This window comes from Coccinella septempunctata, chromosome 5, assembly GCF_907165205.1.
Source record: "Coccinella septempunctata chromosome 5, icCocSept1.1, whole genome shotgun sequence".
In the NCBI taxonomy this organism is placed as follows: Eukaryota; Metazoa; Arthropoda; class Insecta; order Coleoptera; family Coccinellidae; genus Coccinella; species Coccinella septempunctata.
Window position 1 is genome coordinate 9,753,709 of NC_058193.1, and position 19,680 is coordinate 9,773,388.

At 36.5% G+C, this 19,680-nt stretch overlaps 1 protein-coding gene across 3 annotated transcripts in view; it reads left to right on the plus strand.

Moving 5' to 3' along the window:
* The first annotated feature begins 3,958 nt into the window (after positions 1 to 3,958).
* Positions 3,959 to 19,680, plus strand: part of LOC123314401 (ATP-binding cassette sub-family F member 3) — a 154,975-nt gene continuing 139,253 nt past the window's right edge. For all 3 annotated transcript variants that reach the window (XM_044899684.1, XM_044899685.1, XM_044899686.1), the window contains exons 1-3: positions 3,959 to 4,180; positions 4,230 to 4,338; positions 4,391 to 4,565. In XM_044899684.1, the coding sequence (XP_044755619.1) occupies positions 4,108 to 4,180; positions 4,230 to 4,338; positions 4,391 to 4,565 (357 nt within the window). In that variant the 5' untranslated portion in view covers positions 3,959 to 4,107. The remainder of the gene's footprint in view (positions 4,181 to 4,229; positions 4,339 to 4,390; positions 4,566 to 19,680) is intronic.

Genomic DNA, 19,680 nt, shown 5'->3' on the forward strand with positions numbered 1-19,680 from the left:
TTTATTCATGTGAAATTTTTGTTCAACGGTGAAGTTGCATCTTAACTTGAATCTTCCTTCAACTCCTTTTACTTATATTGATGCAAGATGGTTCTTGTAATTATCTGTTAATTCCTTCGGGAGATACCAGAGATATAGTATCTCTGGGAGATACCCATTGCCAACCACTGCATGATATGCATTTCATCTTCGGGTTAATATTTTTGAAATCTACAAATGATGTAAGCCAAAGAAGATAACGAACATATTAACTCTCCGTAAGCTAGTGCATATTATGATATTATACTGATCTCTTGTATTTTCCATGCAAATAACTGGATTTGGTATGCCTTCAGTCAGTTTGTATAAACTTCAATTATGTTCGTCACATATTTTCCGAAGAGATTCGACATTGTGATAAATTACGTAATAACAGAAACTTTTACGTAGAACGGGCAACATAGCGTTGATTTAAAACCCAAAAATGTTTTGACAAGCTTCATAACCCCACATTTTCGTACTATACAGAGTGAAATGTGTCAAATTTCCATGGCCAACCGACTGCTAAAATAAAGTTGAATGAAGTATATATATTATACCGACGTTGTACCGATCAATTGGAACAGCGTATTCCCAGCATTGTCTAGACGTTAAGCCGACGTGGTGCCGATCAATTGTAAAAGCATTCTTCCAATATTTTGTAGAAGCTGAACCGACGTCGTAACGATTAATTTGAGGAGCGTATTTGAAGCATAGTCTTGACGCTAAACCGATGTGTTTTTGCACAGTCGAATCGTCACCGGATCTGCGGTGTGCAGACTCTGCAACATGTCGGCTCATAGTCCGTCGGGCGGCTGTCGGCCGATGTTACACTATTTGCAGTATACCGACTCTATAACATCGCAGGACTCACCCAACGTTGGGCCGAGTTAAAAATGTTTGCTGGGTTCCTTCAATTCCTTTTACTTATATTGATGCAAGATGATTTTTGTTGAAGAATTTAACATTCTTGTAATTATCTGTTAATTGCTCAGGGAGATACCCATTCCCAACCACTGCATCATATGCATTTCATCTTCGGGTTAATATTTTCAAAATCTACAAATGATGTAAGCCAAAGAAGATAACGAACATTAACTCTCCTCAAGCTAGTGCATATTATGATATTATACCGATCTCTTGTATTTTCCATGCAAATAACTGGATTTGGTATGCCTTCAATCAGTATAAACTTCAATCATGTTCGTCACATATTTTCCGAAGATATTCGACATTGTGATAAAATAAGTAATTACAGAAACTTTTACGTAGAACGGGCAACATAGCGTTGATTCAAAACCCAAAAATGTTTTGACAAGCGTCATAACCCCACATTTCGTACTATACAGAGTGAAATGTGTCAAATTTCCATGGCCAACCGACTGCTAAAATAAAAGTGAATGGAGTATATATCGAAAACAAACTTTGACATTTACCGATCATCTGTTGCCTACGCAAATAACGTAAATTCGTATCTTCCATACAACTAAAATCTGAGCCAGATAGCGCAAGACGTTATTCCATTACCGCATAACGTTATTAGCGTACGTCGGCGTAGTACGCTTCCACCATTGAACTAAAGAAGTTCAATGGCTTCCACGGATAATGAAACATTTTTGAGTATCCGTGGTACGCTTCTTCTCCATTGAACTAAAGAAAGTTTTCTTTAGTTCAAAGTTCTTCCCATGGACATGCTTCTTCCATATCTCTCTAATAGTAGAGTGAAATCTCTTGTTCCTCTTTGCTCGTACTCTACTCTCGGAGTAAGTTTGTGAACGCAACCCTAGTCTCTGGTTAACTCTTTAATCTTGGTTATAATTAGTGTTCTGTGGTTTAATCTTGTCTTTGGTTATGCCGTAGATAGAGGAAGGGGAAGATAACGTAAACAACAAGAAAAGTGTGTCCAACATCTCTATGTTTTTGTTGACATTTACTGTGCACCTACTCCATGTTTGTTTACGTTTACCCCAATATTTGAATGTTTATTATCGTATTTGTGTTCGATTTAATAGTGTTTCGTGCGTTTTAAGACTTGAGTATCAAGAATTTCGGTGTTAACATGCCAGGAAATTGTGTAATTTGTGGAAAATATGCCGAAAAAGATAAATTCGGATTGGGGTAAACGTAAACAAAAACAAGTTGATGTTGGACACAGAAAGCTCTCCTTCGTAGCTGCGCAATGCGGTATCTTCTCTTTCCTCTATCTACGGGTTATGCTCAAAGATTATAGAGAAGGAAGATGGGAAACGAAGCGACTACACTTGCGTGAGCGCCGCCTGGTGGTTCCGTTGTGTATTAAAATACTAAGACTGGTTAAAATATTTATTCAAGGGCCATTTGGCATTTCATGGAGATATTTCAACATGGCCGTTTTGTTTACGTTTTGATTTTCGTACCGCTCTTTCAACTCGCTCGTTCTAGTCACCTTATTTCAATGTTATTTTTGTGTATATAGTGAAAACTTCAAAATCAAAGATTTTGCTCAAAATGTCGTATGGAAAATGTTGTATGGTGAAGAACTGTTGAAACTGCCGTTTGGGATTCTCCGAATATAAGTTTTTTGAATTTACCAAAGAAAATGGAATCGTAAGTATTGAAACTCGTACCATGTGACTCGGATGTTGATTGATTTTTATTTTCAGTGTTCTGAAGTGGATAGAATTTTCAGGGCGTCAAGACATTGACTTGAGTAAAAGCTACACCATGTGCAGTGAACATTCTACCAAAGATTATAGAGTTAGGTTCTATAATCTATAATCTTTGCATTTTACTTAAAGTCAATTTGAATCTTTTCATCCACGCAAGTTGCTGTATGCAGGAAGCATCCCATGCATGAAAGGGCCACCAAAGGAACCACAGACTATGGAGGGCGAGCAGTTTGAAACTGATACATCGAATACTGATGGTAAGTCTTCCTAGATATCTGCAATGCATAACTGAATTCATTACTCATTTATCATATATTGAATGCATATCTTTTTTATATGCAGGAAGCATTCCGTTCATGGAGGGGTCACATTAAATGGAAAGCAAGCAGATTGAAAGTGTTACCACAAATACTTATGGTAAGTCATCCTAGATATCTCTGACAAAAATAATTGAATGAAGTATTATCTTATATATGACAAAATTTATGCAATATATTGAATTAATTGTTTTATTATGAAAGTAGATTACAAGAACTTCCCCTTTTTCAGATATTCTTTCGAGTGTACCTGAAAGAAGTTCCCACACTCTGTAGAGTACTTCCAAGTCTTTCCCCAGAAGTGATAGAAAGATCCGAAAACTGAAATTAACAATCAACTCCTTGGAATGCAAAATATATGGTACCTATTTTGTACATTGTACAAATTCAACAAATTCTATTGCCTCAAAAAAATTTATTGCATGGAAAAAAGAACTTTGATATATAATATTCAATATGTACTTTTGTATCCTTTATTCCAAGCTGTATTATTTGTATACAGGTGTTTTCAAAGGTGAGAATTTCGACACAATTATTCTCACCAGTTGTACATGTCAAAAAAAACCTCACCTTTAAATATACCCTGTGAAATCTTCAATTCTGTCATATTTTTTTTATAAATTTCGAATAAAAATATACCAAATCTAACAGAGTATTTCATTAATATTAATTGATTCAAAACAATGTTTACATAAAAAAAACATCCTGATCACGAAACAAACCCCTGTTACTGTTTTGTCGCTCAGGATGTTTTTTTCTGGTCTCGACTAAGTCGATATTCGAATCCAATACAAGGAATAAAATTCGAATTTCGCGCCCTTAAATTACAAAGCAGACAACTGTAATTTACTGTTTGGCATTACGATTTCAGCGCCATCTAATTTCTCAGTATGTGAAACACAGGCCCAAAGTGTAGTCGGTTTTTAGTACTAGATTAGTAGGGTCGTTTCCCATCTTCCTACTCTATAATCTTTGGTTATGCTATTTTGTGTTTTTGGCATAGAGAAAGGGTTTTTGGCTCTGGTTTTTGGTACGAGAAGATCCTGAAATTTAGATTTGCCTTGCTTTGTGAACATCTCATATTAATGTTACTTATTATTGAATATCCAATTTTCTACTGAAAAATGTCTAGCTGTAGAGAATATATAAAATCCACCTTCCCACTCATAGACGATGATCTCAAACAATATGTAGAAGGTGAGAATATTAAAATCTTTTCAGTTCTGTTTAACATTTCGATTTATAGATGTATTAGTGAATGGCGTAGACGATTTTGAAAGTAGTGATGAAGTTTTTGATGCGATAGGGGAAGTGTTGCAAGAAATATCTAGGGATAAAACCGAGTCTGATATAAGGTGAGATGTTTTATCGTTCCTTGTGTTCAATTCAATATTTTTATGATTACAGAAACATCTGTGACAATCTGCTGAACATGTTGAAACCTGGACATACAATTGAAACGACCCAGACTGTTGCTCGAATTTTGAATACTCCTGTTCATCTAGCTTCCATGGCTGCAAGTTTAGAAAATAATGTGGAAGAAGTTAAGAGCATATGGTTGATGCAAAGAGATGAATCCCTGGTGAGATATAAATAAATAACCTGTACTTTATTCTCACAATGGCCATCGATCAAAGTCCTTCATCCATTATCGATAAAGATATAATTTTCAGTCATTTATAATGAGTAGATAACCAGTAAGTAGTAGATATTATGAGACACACAAAAAAACATACATATGCATATATCACAATTTTTGAAATATGGTATTTAGTGGAAATTTTCTTCTAGGCCTTCTGTTCTGGTCTCTATTCACACAAAACTCTCCCAGAATTTCTTTGTTGTGGGTTTGCTGTGCAAATTTTTTGGAGTGTTCTCCCATTCGAAGATTGATGGGTGTAATACCTGTTATTTCATAGTCAAGAGTGTTGGGGGATTATGAAGTGGGTTTCTTGGGTGCCTCATTCTGCTGTTTAGAGGATCTTTGTTGTGGTTTTATTCGCCAAGAAATATAATGGGTGGCAATACTCCAAAAGTGGACGACATATTGTTTTGTATATATGTGCTGCAGTTCTTTCATTAATTCCTGAGTTTTTGTATGTTGATTTCCTGAAGTGCCTGCTCCTGCCGATACATTTTCTCTTCATGATGTTCGCGTGTTTTCTGAAGTTAGTTTTTTATCTATTTTTACAGCAAGATATTTAACACTGTTTTTACACTATATAAATGTGTTTCCCACAATCATTTTAGGATGTTCTGTTTTATCCGAAGATGAACTGAGGTTTGGCTGGGTTTAGTTGCAATCTCCATGCATTGAACCAAGATATCCTTCTGTCCTGGAACCACTGGATGTTTTGTACCGTTTTTGCAAGGGTGTTATTATGACTGATAAGGGCTGCGTCATCGGCGAATTGTGAGATATACAGGGTGTCCAGTATACTATTCTAGCAGTACATGCTCATACCAGAGATAGAGTTGGACTAGCTGGTTACTGATTGACTATAAAAAATTAATTTCTGGATTTCCCTAGAAAGCTACAGGGTGATTTTCCAACTTCATGGACATAATAATAATAATAATCTATTCGTCCTTTGAGATATCACAAAGATACATAGGATATGTCAACAAACAATAATTATATAGAAAATTAATTGTACCCAAATATAACAGTCATACTTAGACCATCATAAAATCCAAACTTATTGATGGATATTATTGAAACTTGGGAGGTTATTGACACATGCTAAGGTCAAGTCAGAAAGAGGCTCGACTACACTTTAGCGGAAGTCGATTTTTTGTACAGGACGAGTCCTATCTTATGTATTTTGACGAGTTCAATTAAAGTTGTTTCAACGTTAGGAAACCATTGGTTCAAAAGTTACGCCATTTTGAAGTTCCAATGTTAAGTGTATTCTATTTGCTGCTTTGACTTCAGGAGGAGTCCTATCTTATAAAATTTGACGAGGCGAGTTCAATAAATGTGGCATCAACATTAGGAAACCATTTGTTCAAAAGTAACGCCACCTTGAAGTTTCAATCTTAAGAGTATTCTGGGTAATGTTCATTATACTCTAATTTTATGTTTGTCACTATGCATAGAATGAAAAATATTAGATGACAGAATTATTTTTCAGGGAAATTAACGTCAGATTTCTTTGGCACCGTCATATTCACACGATGGAAGATTTAAATGAAATTAGATACTTTTATTCATTTTAATTCAATTCTTCATTCTCATAATTGTTTGTTTATTTTAGGTTAGTTTGGGTTAGGTTACGTTAGGCTAGCATAGGTTAGCCACAAGGGCGGTCCTACAGGGGGGTAAAGGGGGTAAATACCCCCCCCAGAGCCCATAACGAATTCGAGTTTTTGAATTTTTCATATGAAAAAACTAAGAAAAAACAATATTATAATGAAATGAAAAGGAGAGATTCCTTGTACAATTTTAAGAAAAAAAAATATGGGACTGTAAATGCTACCTAGAGATACCTACAGTCTTAATTTGAAATTTCAATTGTTCTATCAGTTACAACCCCCCCCAGAAAATCAGTCTAGGACAGCCCTTGGTTACCCATGATATGTAACAGCAAAAAACCAATTATTTTATTACGATTTGGTAAAGTTGTCGTTTTTTTAGGGTTAAGTCACGTAAATATGCTTAGGTGTCCCTTAAAATTTAGAGATTGTTGGTGAGAACGAGCATTAGTATTGCAGGTATGTATATGTTATGGGCAATGTAAATAATTGGGCATTGTTTATAATGCCCGGGCAATTTAAAAAGTGCCCAAAAGGATATGACAAAATGATAAATTATGTTGCAAATATCACATTGCCCGGTTATTATGTATAATGCTAAAAATCAGGTGGGCAATTTGAAAATTATATATTATTCATACTTCTTATAAAAAATAACAAATTTTTGCATACCTGACTGACAAAGTAACAAATAAAATTTCACATGCTGACAAACAAACCGGTGGGATGAAATAAGTACAAACAAAACGTAAGTCCAAATAAAACTAAAGTATTAGATATGTACGTACTTTCAAATTTATATTCACACAAAATGTCAATACGTAGCAATACAGGCCAATACAGGCTCTATTCATTAGAGCAGCTTCCACTTTGGTGACATTTCGAGTTACATAGCTTTTTTTCTTTACGGCACTTGCGCTCGTCGGATTTACAGTTATCTTTACAGCCACATCGACTATAGCCTGTCTTGGATGACAATCTTGCATATTCTCTTAGTTAAATCTCTATCTGTGGAATATCTTCGCCATTCTTTTCACATAGGTTGTCCCAAAGATTATAGAGAATATAATATTTGAGGTTGTCCCTTTGGTGTCAATTAATCGAAGTGCCCAAAGAAAAATAGCGGTATTTATAATGACCGGACAATGTGAGAAATTATTGTAAAGTAATTCAAATTTATCAAATTGCCCGATTTAAATGGTCATTATTCATAATAACCAAGCATTATGAATACTGACCTAAATAATTACATTGCCCGTAACATATATATTATACCGACGTTGTACCGATCAATTGGAACAGCGTATTCCGAGCATTGTCTAGACGTTAAGCCGACGTGGTGCCGATCAATTGTAAAAGCATTCTTCCAATATTTTGTAGAAGCTGAACCGACGTCGTAACTATTAATTTGAGGAGCGTATTTGAAGCATATTATAATGAAATGAAAAGGAGAGATTCCTTGTACAATTTTAAGAAAAAAAAATATGGGACTGTAAATGCTACCTAGAGATACCTACAGGCTGTGATTTGAAGTCTTAATTTGAAATTTCAATTGTTCCATCAGTTACAACCCCCCCCCCCCAGAAAATCAGTCTAGGACCGCCCTTGGTTACCCATGATATGTAACAGCAAAAAACCAATTATTTTATTACGATTTGGTAAAGTTGTCGTTTTTTTAGGGTTAAGTTTATAGCAATTTATAGGGAACTCTAACGATTTGTCAAAATCAGTTAAGCGTTCGTTGTCGTGGGGCACACAAGCCTTTCCCTCCATTGAATCGCATGCTGTTTTAGTGTTGAGTATTGTGTTTTGTGCATGTTTTTGGAAAAAAATGTTCTTCCTGACGTTAGATTAGAGTGATTAGACTATAACTTTCTCAGAAATGCCTCTTTACAGTGATAATAGAAAGCTTTGTGTGCCCCACGCCAACGAACGGTCAGCTGATTTTGACAAATCGTTAGAGTACCCTATACGAGTGCGGAGGCTCGTGTCGTAAATTGCATTTTGAAACCACCATTCTTAAGCTATCACTTCTTAGCGTCATAGATTGTATATTTATATAGTTATATTTATTAGAAAACATTATACAGTAAACGTTCATCATCAAATGATCGGCATTTCAATCTCAATTCTCGGATAATTTACTAGGTACTTTAGAACTCTTATACACGGTAAAGTTGAGGAACAAACCTAATGAATAGGGAAAGCACGATAAAAACAGTATGTATTACGATTGTGCTATAGAGTCAAGTCCTGATATTTCACATGAAAATTCAACTTGCATGAACTATATCAACCAATATGATTTTTTTTCGTTCCAAATCTGTCCAAAAAATAAATATATGTCAATGGATAACATGAATTCGAGTTAGTCTCTGTCACTTTGATACATGCCAAAACTTATTCAGAAGTTTGTACACAATTTGGAATGAAAAGAGCAAATTCAATTCAATTAAAAAGAATTCATGATTATTTTCGTTCATGAAAAAGTGAAAAGAATTGTACTGTAGTGTTGTATCGAAAAAGTAACGTGAATGCAGTGATAGGAATTGGTTGATCATTGAGCTTCGGATTCGTCGTCTACTAAGTGAGTGAAGAATTTTCAACCGTATGACCAGTTGTGAAATATTATAGACCATAATTAAAAGGCACCAAATAACTGAATTTTAAGTTTTTAAATTCATTCGATGCGGTTCACATTATTTTGTCAAATGTCATTCAGGTCAGACTTAACATTGAACCTTCAAAGTGGCGTAACTTTTGAGCCACTGGTTTCCTAAAGTTGAAACCGCTTTTTTTGAACTCAGTTCGTCGAAATATACACAATTAAATCAAAAAATTACAGAAAATCGACTTCCGCTAAAGTGTAGGCGGACCAATTTTTTACCATGAAGAGAACTGAAATCTCATGTTTGAATATAAAATGCGAAAGTATTAGTAGAAAATTTATATAAAAGTTCAAAGCTTTAATAAGTTCTTCAATAACGAAACAATAACAAATGAAAAAAACTAAAATACAGTAAAGAGTACCTAATGAAAATAAAAATAGGAACGAATGAACTGCTGAGTCACCGTTATTTCAAAAGAGGTTCGAAATGAAAACCATTAGCTTGTATACATTTCTTTTCATTTCAAATTGGATACATCCTCTTAAAATATCGCAACAGTTGATTATTCTGTTCATCAACTGTATACACTATACATACCACCAATTTTTTCTTCAAAATACCTTCATTTACTCCCTCAAGTTGAAATCCGCGTCTGGGGTGGCCACCCAGTATATCAACAAATTATTATAGTCTTTCTTCACCTTTAGTGACTTTTAAGAAAATTTTCGACCTGCACAAGATGACTAAGTTCTGTTCAGGTAAATAAATTGCAATTTTCGAACTTTATCCAGATTATAAAATTCATAAAAAAATAATTGTTGATGTGACAACTTTGAGCGATACCAAAAATTGAAGCATAATTTAGCTTCTTTCTAAAAAGCGAATCAATTATTTGTAATTCGAAATACAAAGTGTTTTTTTTACCCGGAACACTTTAAATGAAGATTAATTAGTCCGGCCCTGGAATAATGGAATAATTGATATCTTTCTAACTCAACCTTAGCATGTGTCAATAACCTCCTAAGTTTCAATAATATCCGTCAATAAGTTTGGATTTTATGATGGTCTAAGTATTTCGATGAAGTTGGAAAATCACCCTGTAGCTTTCTAGGGAAATCCAGAAATTAATTTTTTGTAGTCAATCCGTACTCAGCTAGTCCAACTCTATCTCTGGTATGAGTATGTACAGTTACTCCCCGGACACCCTGTATATGTTTGAAATAAATTTAATTACCCCATGGTTTTAATGAAACCAATTTCCCATTATCACCATTTTTTCTACTTGAACTGGATTTCAATCTACTTAGGGTGAGTTCTAACTGAGTTGGTTAAACTCTGGTTTTCGTTGACCGCTGGTTATCGTTCATTGGGTTGTTGTATGACAGAACTTTCGAAGGTTACCAAATGGTTAACTGTCGAATTGTTTACCATCCGATTTTGGAGGTTTAACCAAGGTTTAGGCCTGGGTGCACAAAATTCATGTATATAAAATCAGAGAGTATGGTATAAAATACCCTAAATTAAGAAATATCCATCATATGATGAATGTCATATATCATAAATGAATAGGGAAAAGTGTAAATGAATAACACAAAAGGGAGAATCTGCGTGAATTTAACTCAACGGACGATAAAGATTTTTTAGAACTCCTTGAATTGGAAATATATCCAAGGGCAAAACATAATTTTCGAATTGCTCAATATTTATTAATCAATATAAAAGGGTTCACATTGTTCACAAAATAAATAATAATTGTTGCTATACCATGAATGAAAATTATTATAATTAAACTAATCAGTAACGAATTATTGAGTTTGACGGATTTCCGATTATCTGGACGTCCCCGAAATGAAAATCACGGAATATTTCAAGCCAAAATGAAATCGATTACATAAATGTATTATGTAAATATTCAAAAAGAATCTAGTCCATTTTTTATTTATTTTTAATGAATATTTATTTATATTGCTGAGTATGCCGAGTGTTATTTTTGTTTTTCTCAATAAATATATAAATTAATATATATGAATTTTTGCAATAATATGAATGTAAGAAATGAAAACGCTAAGTTGTATCGTGGGTGAAAGCTTTATTCACAAAGTAAGATGGTGGACGGTTATCTCGCACGTGGCGGTGCTCTACAAAGCATCAGGTAAAAAGCGTACCACTCGGCAGGAAGTTCGAGCAGAGGCAACCTTGTCTCTGAGTTCGAGTAATTGTGTCTTAGACCTATGCATAGAGAAAGCAGGTTACATTGGAGCGCAGGGTGCACAGAGCATGGGTTCTATATTCTTATTCTTCCTTTGACATTCATCATCGGACATTATCATTATATTATAAAGGGTGTCAAAATTAACATTTGCTAACACGGCCATACTGACCATTGAAACGTCCTCGTTTCACTCATCTTAATAACAAACAACATTGTTAAAGAGAACTTGTAAATATAAAACAGTTGAATCTTGTGTACATGGCTCTGTTTGCCATGCGCTGGCTCGCGCTGCGGCATTATTATAGGTGGAAAAAAGAACTAAGCGAGAAAAAAACCACCACCGCTTACATGCTCACGAGTTGAATGTAAATTAGAACTGAATAGCCAAGAATTAAAGAAAATCAAACCTTGCTAACCAAAAGAAACTCTTATCAGACTATAGCATTGCTCAGAGGTATACCACGCAGGACTTCGCCTAAGTCACGGGCATGCGTGTCAATACTACGGTTCAGATAAAATAAGAGCTAAACTGAAAACAATAAACTGTAACAACTGTTACACCAAAAAAACAAAAATAAGCGAACCTCCCTGGTCATCGCAATAACATTAAAACCATTCAAAGAAGCTAATATCTCAAGGCTATCAAGTTATGAGCATATTAATTCAACCTAAATCGTATAAAACAGTATTAGCTTTCGTAGTGCAATGATAGTCAGCTATAGATACAAACATTAAACAGTTAACATTTTCACAGTTCTTGTTAGATACCCTGTCACATTGAAAATTTCACAATTCACAAGAATCTTCAGGCCAAATTCTTAATTGTTCCTGGCCTGCCGTGGTCGTTCTATTCTGGCCGCTTGTCCTTTTCAGTACATATCGATCATTCGGTAAGACAGCCTTGATTTCAAAAGGGCCAATAAATTTTGGCTTCAACTTTCCTCCATTAGATAGTTGTGTCACTTCCATTACAACTTTTTGGTTAACTTCAAACGGGTGACCAGGTTTTCGGGTTTCATCGAATTTCTTCTTTGTATGCTTGGTTGCAACATTGAGCTTCTCCTTGAGGGCTCCTTTATTGACTTCTATTGGCTCTTGCAGCTGTCGCAGTGTGAAAATTAGGTCCAGCGTACCTTGATTTGGTCGAAAGTCGCACTGGGATTCAGGTAAAAGCTTGTCTAAGAGTGGAATCAGACGATAAGCCATAATCTTCGAGAGAATTTTGCCAGCCACGCTAAGCAACGATATGCCCCTGTAATTGTTGCAATTTGACGTATCGCCTTTGTTCTTATAGAGGTTGATAACTAAAACGTCTCTGAAGTCTTGTGGCACATCTCCTTGTTCCCAGACCTTGCGGAATAGTGATAGGAGACTATTGACAATGTCTTCATCCAAGGCTTTGAATATCTCAGCTGGAAAGCCGTCTAGACCAGGTGACTTATCATTTTTCATATTGTTAATCGCACTTATGATTTCCGACATTGAGATTTCGTCATCAAGCGATGTCATCGGATTATACGCGGGGAGCTGGTCTAAAATGGATAAATCCGAGTCGTTATTTTGATTCAAGACCTGTGAGTAATGCTCTTTCCTTCTTTCGAGGATTTTTCTATCAGTTAAGGTAAGCGCACATACATCAGCATCGGACGGACGGCATGGAAGGAACGGCACGGCAGCGGCGGAATTTTTATGAAGGTATCGCACATATAACATCGGAATCGCCGGACTCCGGAGGAATAGATTAGTTGCGAATATGTCTTCAAGCGGTGAGGAACTAGCGTTTGTTCTGGAGGAAGAAGAGTTTCAAAAGCGAAGGAATCGTAGACGAATGTGGATACATGACATATGTAAAAAAGGGAGGATTTTGGAGAATATGTTCATTTATTTCCGCACTTGATGAAGGACGAAAAAAAAATGGTTGCTATAATTTCTGTCACTTAAATTGTACAATTCATTATAATTTTGTACGCGCAGTATTAAGTTCTCCTGAAAACTCATACTTCTGCCGTGAATTCGTATTTCGTATGACTACCCGTACAAGCCGCTGCATGTAGAGACTTGTAAAATGACGCAGATGCCGCGGCAATCTCCGATTGGTATCGCACATATGTCGGGATCGGCCGGCACAGCACGCATCGGTCGGAATTTAATTCTCGTTCCTCAATTCCGTCGGATGCGATGCGATGCGATGCCTGCCGTCCGCACATATGTGCGTTGCTCCATTCAGTTCCATTGAAAGTAATTTATTCCGATCCGTACCGTCCGTCCGATGCCGTTGTATGTGCGCTTACCTTTAGAATAGCTCCATGATCATCTCTTATTCGCGAATCCAATTACCGTTGAGGGCGCTGCGAAATGAAAACAAACTTTGACGTTTGTCAGTACTATTTTCGAGATTTCTACGGCCTAACAGAGTTTTTCTAGTAAATCAAGATATTTATCGGAAGTGAATTGATTGATTTAGTTTCGTAAAGAAAGATCAACATTCTTTGGAAATACTTCATTTGAAAGGGATGAATTGTGGAATAAAATCGAGTGATGATATTGGTGATCCACTGTACCTAGACACAAAATCCAATTATTTCACAGATTCTTTCTTGAATTAAACCTAGCTAATAATGTTGAGGTAGCATATACTGAGTTTGTGAAGTTTCTATTTGAAATATTTCAATTCCATGTTGTGATATAGGTAGTCCTCATACTGAAACCTCAAGAGACATAAATATGATTCAGCTCATGGAACAAGTTCTACAGATGAGAAAAAGCATTCATTTGGAAGCATGAAAATTATGAAATTGTATTTCTAAATCGTCAATTGAATTTAGCAGAAAACTCTCGCAAAGAAAAATCGTTTAACCTTACTCTTGCCAGTTGAAAGCACTGGTATAGATACTTTTTCCAATATTTTTTCGGAATCAATATTTCTATTCAGAAACCCAGACAATAATCCCAATATAACTTCTGCAAATAATAATTATAATACTTTGTTGGATAAAAAAAAACATAAGGAACAAAACTTGTTTTGACTTTGCAGTACCGACAAAGTAGTTTCGTAATTCAGTCGGCAGAGGGCGTCTAGATTTTTGGATTCGCCAATAGGAAAGCTAGCTTTTCTGCTTGTACCATAAACAGTTTTTATAGCTTCGAAGAAACGCCTGTAGTCATGGTTATCGGCGTAAGCTTGTATTTCCCTAGCTTTTTCTTTCCACCAGCTACCGTTGGATTTTATTATTTCTTGACGGACCTCGCGTTTTATGTTTATAAAACTTTTTTGGGCTGCAACATCGCCAGGCTTGTTAATTGCGGTTTTCATCGCTATGTGTTTTGAGTCCAAAAGGGGTGCGATATGAGTTTCGCTGTCGGCAAACCAGTCTAGGGATTTTCGGGAGCGTTCTGTGCCCAGTTTTTCTTTCGCTGTATTTGTAAGAGATGTGATTGTAATGAGATGAAACGGAGCCAATGAGTCTCAATGTTGTCGCTATAATCCGGTGGTGTTGGACTATCTTTGACGGCAGCTGTGAATCTTTCCTTGGTAGAATTGTTTTGTAGTTTGGAGATTTGAAGACGCTCTCTTAGATACTTTGGCTTGCGTTGGTATTTTGGGCGCATTGAGATTTTCATTCTCGAGATTACCAGCCTATGATCAGTCCAGCACTCCAGATCTGCTCTGGGTTTAGTGACAAACACCTCTTTCAGGGGCCCGATTCTCGAATGTGTAGGAATGTAATCCTATAGGAAAAAAATGACATTTCCCATGGAATTTTCAAATTCTGTATTCTCGAACTGAAGTATGGGAATATATTCCTTTACATTTCAGAGGAACTGCTTCCTATGGTTTTTTCTATGGGAATGAGCTGTTTCCAGTGGGAAAATTTGACGTTACAGGGTCGTTTGACGTTTATGTTCTTATTTCGACAGTTTCGCGAATCAATATTTTTCGGAATTCAAGATTAGGAACATATTCATTCATTGAATTTTTTGAAATGTGCCTGGCTGGTCGCCATATACACGTGGAACGAGCTGCGTTGCAAACTCCGTCACAATATCTGATTATCATAACAATCACCAAACATTTTCGAAATATTTTCTTCACAAACGTCGACAACAGAAAATATTCAAAGACACTTTCAACTCAGGGAGCTCCAAAATGAGACGCGAGGAAAAGTAATCATCTCACCCTAACGACCATTTCGGAAATATTTGCACTGAATTTGGATGTTACAGTTTGATATAGAACATATTCTTTTTATCACATTTTATGATTATTTACCCCTTATCATGAAATATTCTTTTATATGTTTGAGAACAAAACAAACAGTAGAGAAAATTCAGCGTATATTATCATTGTAAACGAAATTATTATACAACAATTAACGAACAGGCTATGTGACAATAAAACAAGAATCTGAATAATAAATAATTAAACTCAACAAGAAATAACATTTCAACAAACTAATCTGAAAACTTAATGCTGACTTAATAATATATGTACATATATAATTATTTAGTATATGCCTTTTCTTCGCCAATGACCTAAGTCTCCCAAGTCCTCAGAATCCTGCATTATTTCAATCAGAAGTTTTTTCTAGTCCTTACTGATACTGGCCCCTCTTCGATCTCTTTTATTTCCGTTCCTATCCATCTTTCTTCGCTGTCTTATGTATTATGAACAAGTAGTAATAAAAATATATCAAAACACTTTGAACACAATATTGAAGTATTGAAGTTTTCATTCATTGAGTTCAATGTTAAAATAATATAACCTCAGATCTACATACCATATATACATACCATATGTTACATATCACCAACATAATTTACATCTTTTTCATTGGTGTATTCGTTAAAGGACAAGACACTATCATCGACAAACCTCACTCTGTCAATCCTATGGGAAAAACTATTCCATCGAATTCGAGAATAGGTATCACGTCAAATTATGATTTCCTATGGGAACTGAAAGCATGGGATCATGTTCCTATAGGATCTAATTCCTACACATTCGAGAATCGAGACCCAGATCTTCTCACGATCACATTGTCTAGGGTATGCCAATGCCCTGAGCGCGGTTGGCGCCATCAGCATACATCAGAGCAAGCAAGATCATTTCTTCAATAAATAAGATTTAATTTGAATGTATCTGTTCCGACACCCGCTTCTTCTCTTCTCAGGAAGAGATTAGAGTGGTTGTTCTTGGTCTCGGTTCGAATGCTGTTGGATGTGATAATATTTCGGCGAAGATGTTGCAGCTATCGATTGACATTATATTGCCTTATCTCACACATATTATTAATGTTTGTATCGAAGCTTGTTACTTTCCTACCGCTTGGAAGTGTTCTTCTATTATCAGGCCTCTACCCAAATTGAAGAGTCCGGAACAGCTCAGCGATTTCAGACCGATAAGTATTCTCCCTTGCATGTCGAAGATCCTTGAGAAGATTCTTAGTGAGCAAATATATGGGTACATTACTGAAGCTGATATTATAACAGCCAGTCAATCAGGCTTCAGAAGGGGTTTCAGTACTACAACACTGTTTTTGAATGTGGCGGATGACATATTTAGGGCATTGGATGAAGGAAAATCCACGATATTGACCTTATTAGACTTTGCCAAAGCATTTGACACTCTCGACCACGAGCTCTTGTGTGCTAAGTTATCTTTTTACGGTTTCGGTGTGGGTGCTCTGCGGTTCTTTCGATCTTATCTCGTTGGCAGATTTCAGAGAGTTCGTGTGGGTGATATGTTTTCTGATATTTCCCCCGTAACCTCCGGTGTTCCGCAGGGTTCAATCCTGGGACCTATTCTATTTTTAATTTATGTAGCCGATATGTATAGGGTAGTTATGTATGTGATGATATACTCTTATGCAGATGATGCGCAGATTCGACTTTCTTTCCATCGCTCTGATGTTGATGTAGCGATGACGAAGATCAATGCAGATTTGTCCAGATTAGTAGAGTACTCCAGTGCCAATAATCTCAAGTTGAGTATGTAACGTTCAAATTTGAAAGTTTGTAGATTCGCGCGAAGGTGCGCAAGGATCGCTAATATTCGAGCGCAGGTCGCGAACGGTCGGACCGGAATAAATCTTTTTCTCGGCTCATTATTATTTTGGATGCTCCGTCTTCACGAGATAAATAAAAAAGCGGTAGAAAATTTCTGCAACCACAAGTGTGGGATCTGTTATAAATTTATTTCAAGGAAGAGAAGTATTGAGAAGGTGTAGTGATCACCTTCATTCGATTAATTCGGATTTCAATAATAATAAGCGCTACGAGTGCGATTTCTGTGGAAGCACCAGTCCGATTGGCCGATTGCTAATTTTGGGCCGATTTGCCGACTTTGGGCCCGATTTTGCGGACCTCTCGACCGCCAAGGTACACCCAGTTCACCTTGGTACATCGCCACTCACTGGGGACGTTGCCACCCCTTACGTTTGTGCCGTTTCGCCGATATTCCCGCTAAGTATACCTCAATTAAATCTTGGTGCAATTTCCCCTGTGTATTAATTTACAAAAGACAGTAAAGTTTTAGATTTTATACCCATTTACCTCTTGAAGAAACACGTTTGAATTGTGTATTTGATAGTGAAGAGAGAGATAGAATAACACAAACTAACAACTAGACTTAGAAATTTTGATATCGATGTGATTTGGCGACTATAAATAAAAGCAAGGGAGAAAATATAATATCATCTTGTTATTAACCCTCATTCAAGTAGAGAAGAAGGAAATTATTGGTGAGTTCCTTTTATTGTTTTCCTCTTAACAAATTTATTGTACGTTAGAACCGGAACTTCGAGCTAGCCGGAGTTCTAGCGTTACAAGTATCTCGAAGTGTGTCTCATTGCTTTTTTCTAGTGGATCTAGAATTAATTCGGAGCAGATTATCCTTAAAGTTGGTGATGAGCGAATTCCGTTTGCTAACATCTGCAGGAATCTTGGCATCATTTTCGACTGCAGACTGAGATTTGTTGAGCATGTTGCGCTGCTCGTAAAGAAGTCGTACCTTGCACTGAGACATCTATATAGGAATCGGCGTATTCTGGGTTTTCGCTCGCGTAAATACCTTTGTGAGTCCCTTGTGCTGTCTATATTGAATTATGGCTTGATATTGTTCTATCCTTGCTTGGACTCCACAACTAAGTACCGACTTCAGAAAGTTCAAAATGCATGTTGTAGATTCATATTCGGTTTGCGCAAGTTTTCCAGGATCTCTAATAAAATAAAGGAACTCCAGTGGTTAAAACTCTATAGCTTGTACAGATTGCAGCTTGTTGTTTCAATTAAAAAAATTTTGACTTCGTCAAACCCTCCATATTTGCGTGATAAGCTCATCTTTCGAGGAGATGTTCATGATGTGTCTGTAAGACATAGGAATAGGCTTATGTTGCCCCGATTTAGATCAGCCATGTTTCATCTTGTTTTGTTATATTATATCACATTTTTTTTTGTCGTATTTGTTTTTGATGAAATTATTGTAAGAGGTTAAGTAGAATAGCTATAGGCTGAACTTCGCCTCATGATTGTATTCATAGAGTACAAAATAAAGGCCCTTTATTATTATTATTATTATAAAATCCTTGGTGAACAAAAGTAAGGGTTCAAGATTGGATCCCTGCGGTACTCCAGATTTAGCTGTAAATTTAAATGATATATAATGTCCAATCTAAACGAACTGATGTCTGTCCACAAGGTGGGAGCGTAGTAAACAGAGGAGACCCCTCGAAAAAACGAATCCATTTTCCAACTAAGGGTGACCGGCCACCGAATGCGAAGTTGAGCGAAGCTGAGCTTTTTCAATGCTAAATCACGAGCTACGTCATTCGATTCGTAGCTTGTCAATTATATTCGTACTGAAAACGCTCAGCTTCGGTCAACTTCGCATTCGGGGGCCGGTCACCCTCAGATAGAAGAACACTATGGACGATTCTATCAAACGCCTTCCGAAAATCTGTATATACAACGTCCATCTGACGACTCTTATCCAAGATCTCACACACTGCCTGGGAGAAAACAACTAAATTTCGCATACGTGATCTTCCACCGATACATTCATTCATTCATTCACTCATTGCTGTATCCCGTTACCGGGAATTAATCTACAAAAAGACATAAAAAAAACAGACTTATAATTTCTTGGGGCTAATTGCGACTGTGTGCCCTCCTGTGACTGAAGAGACCCAACCGTGACCTACAGATCCTTCCACACTCCGGGCATGGATAGTCACCAACCAGATCTGGCCGCCGCTGAATTCTTCTCTAGTCTCCATTATAACTATGCACCATATAGTCCGGGAGGCAGGGGCTTTTTTTTCAAGGAATTTCATCCCGGCTGAATTTAATACTGTAGGTTGTAGTTACATTGCAAATGACGAAACCGACCGTCAGCTTCAATACCGTCAGGGGTTCGATTCTCGAGTCCATGCGCTGCGTAAAGTATACGAGCCGCGGCGCATGGATGATGGCGCATAGAACCCATTGGATCTATTCTCGAAACCATCGGCAACGTATACGTTACGGAAATGGGCGACTCGCACGATACATTTTGGCAACATCGCAAAATTGTGGGTTGTTCTGAATTGAATGAAGCTGCGCATGTCGCTCAGGTTATATTTTAA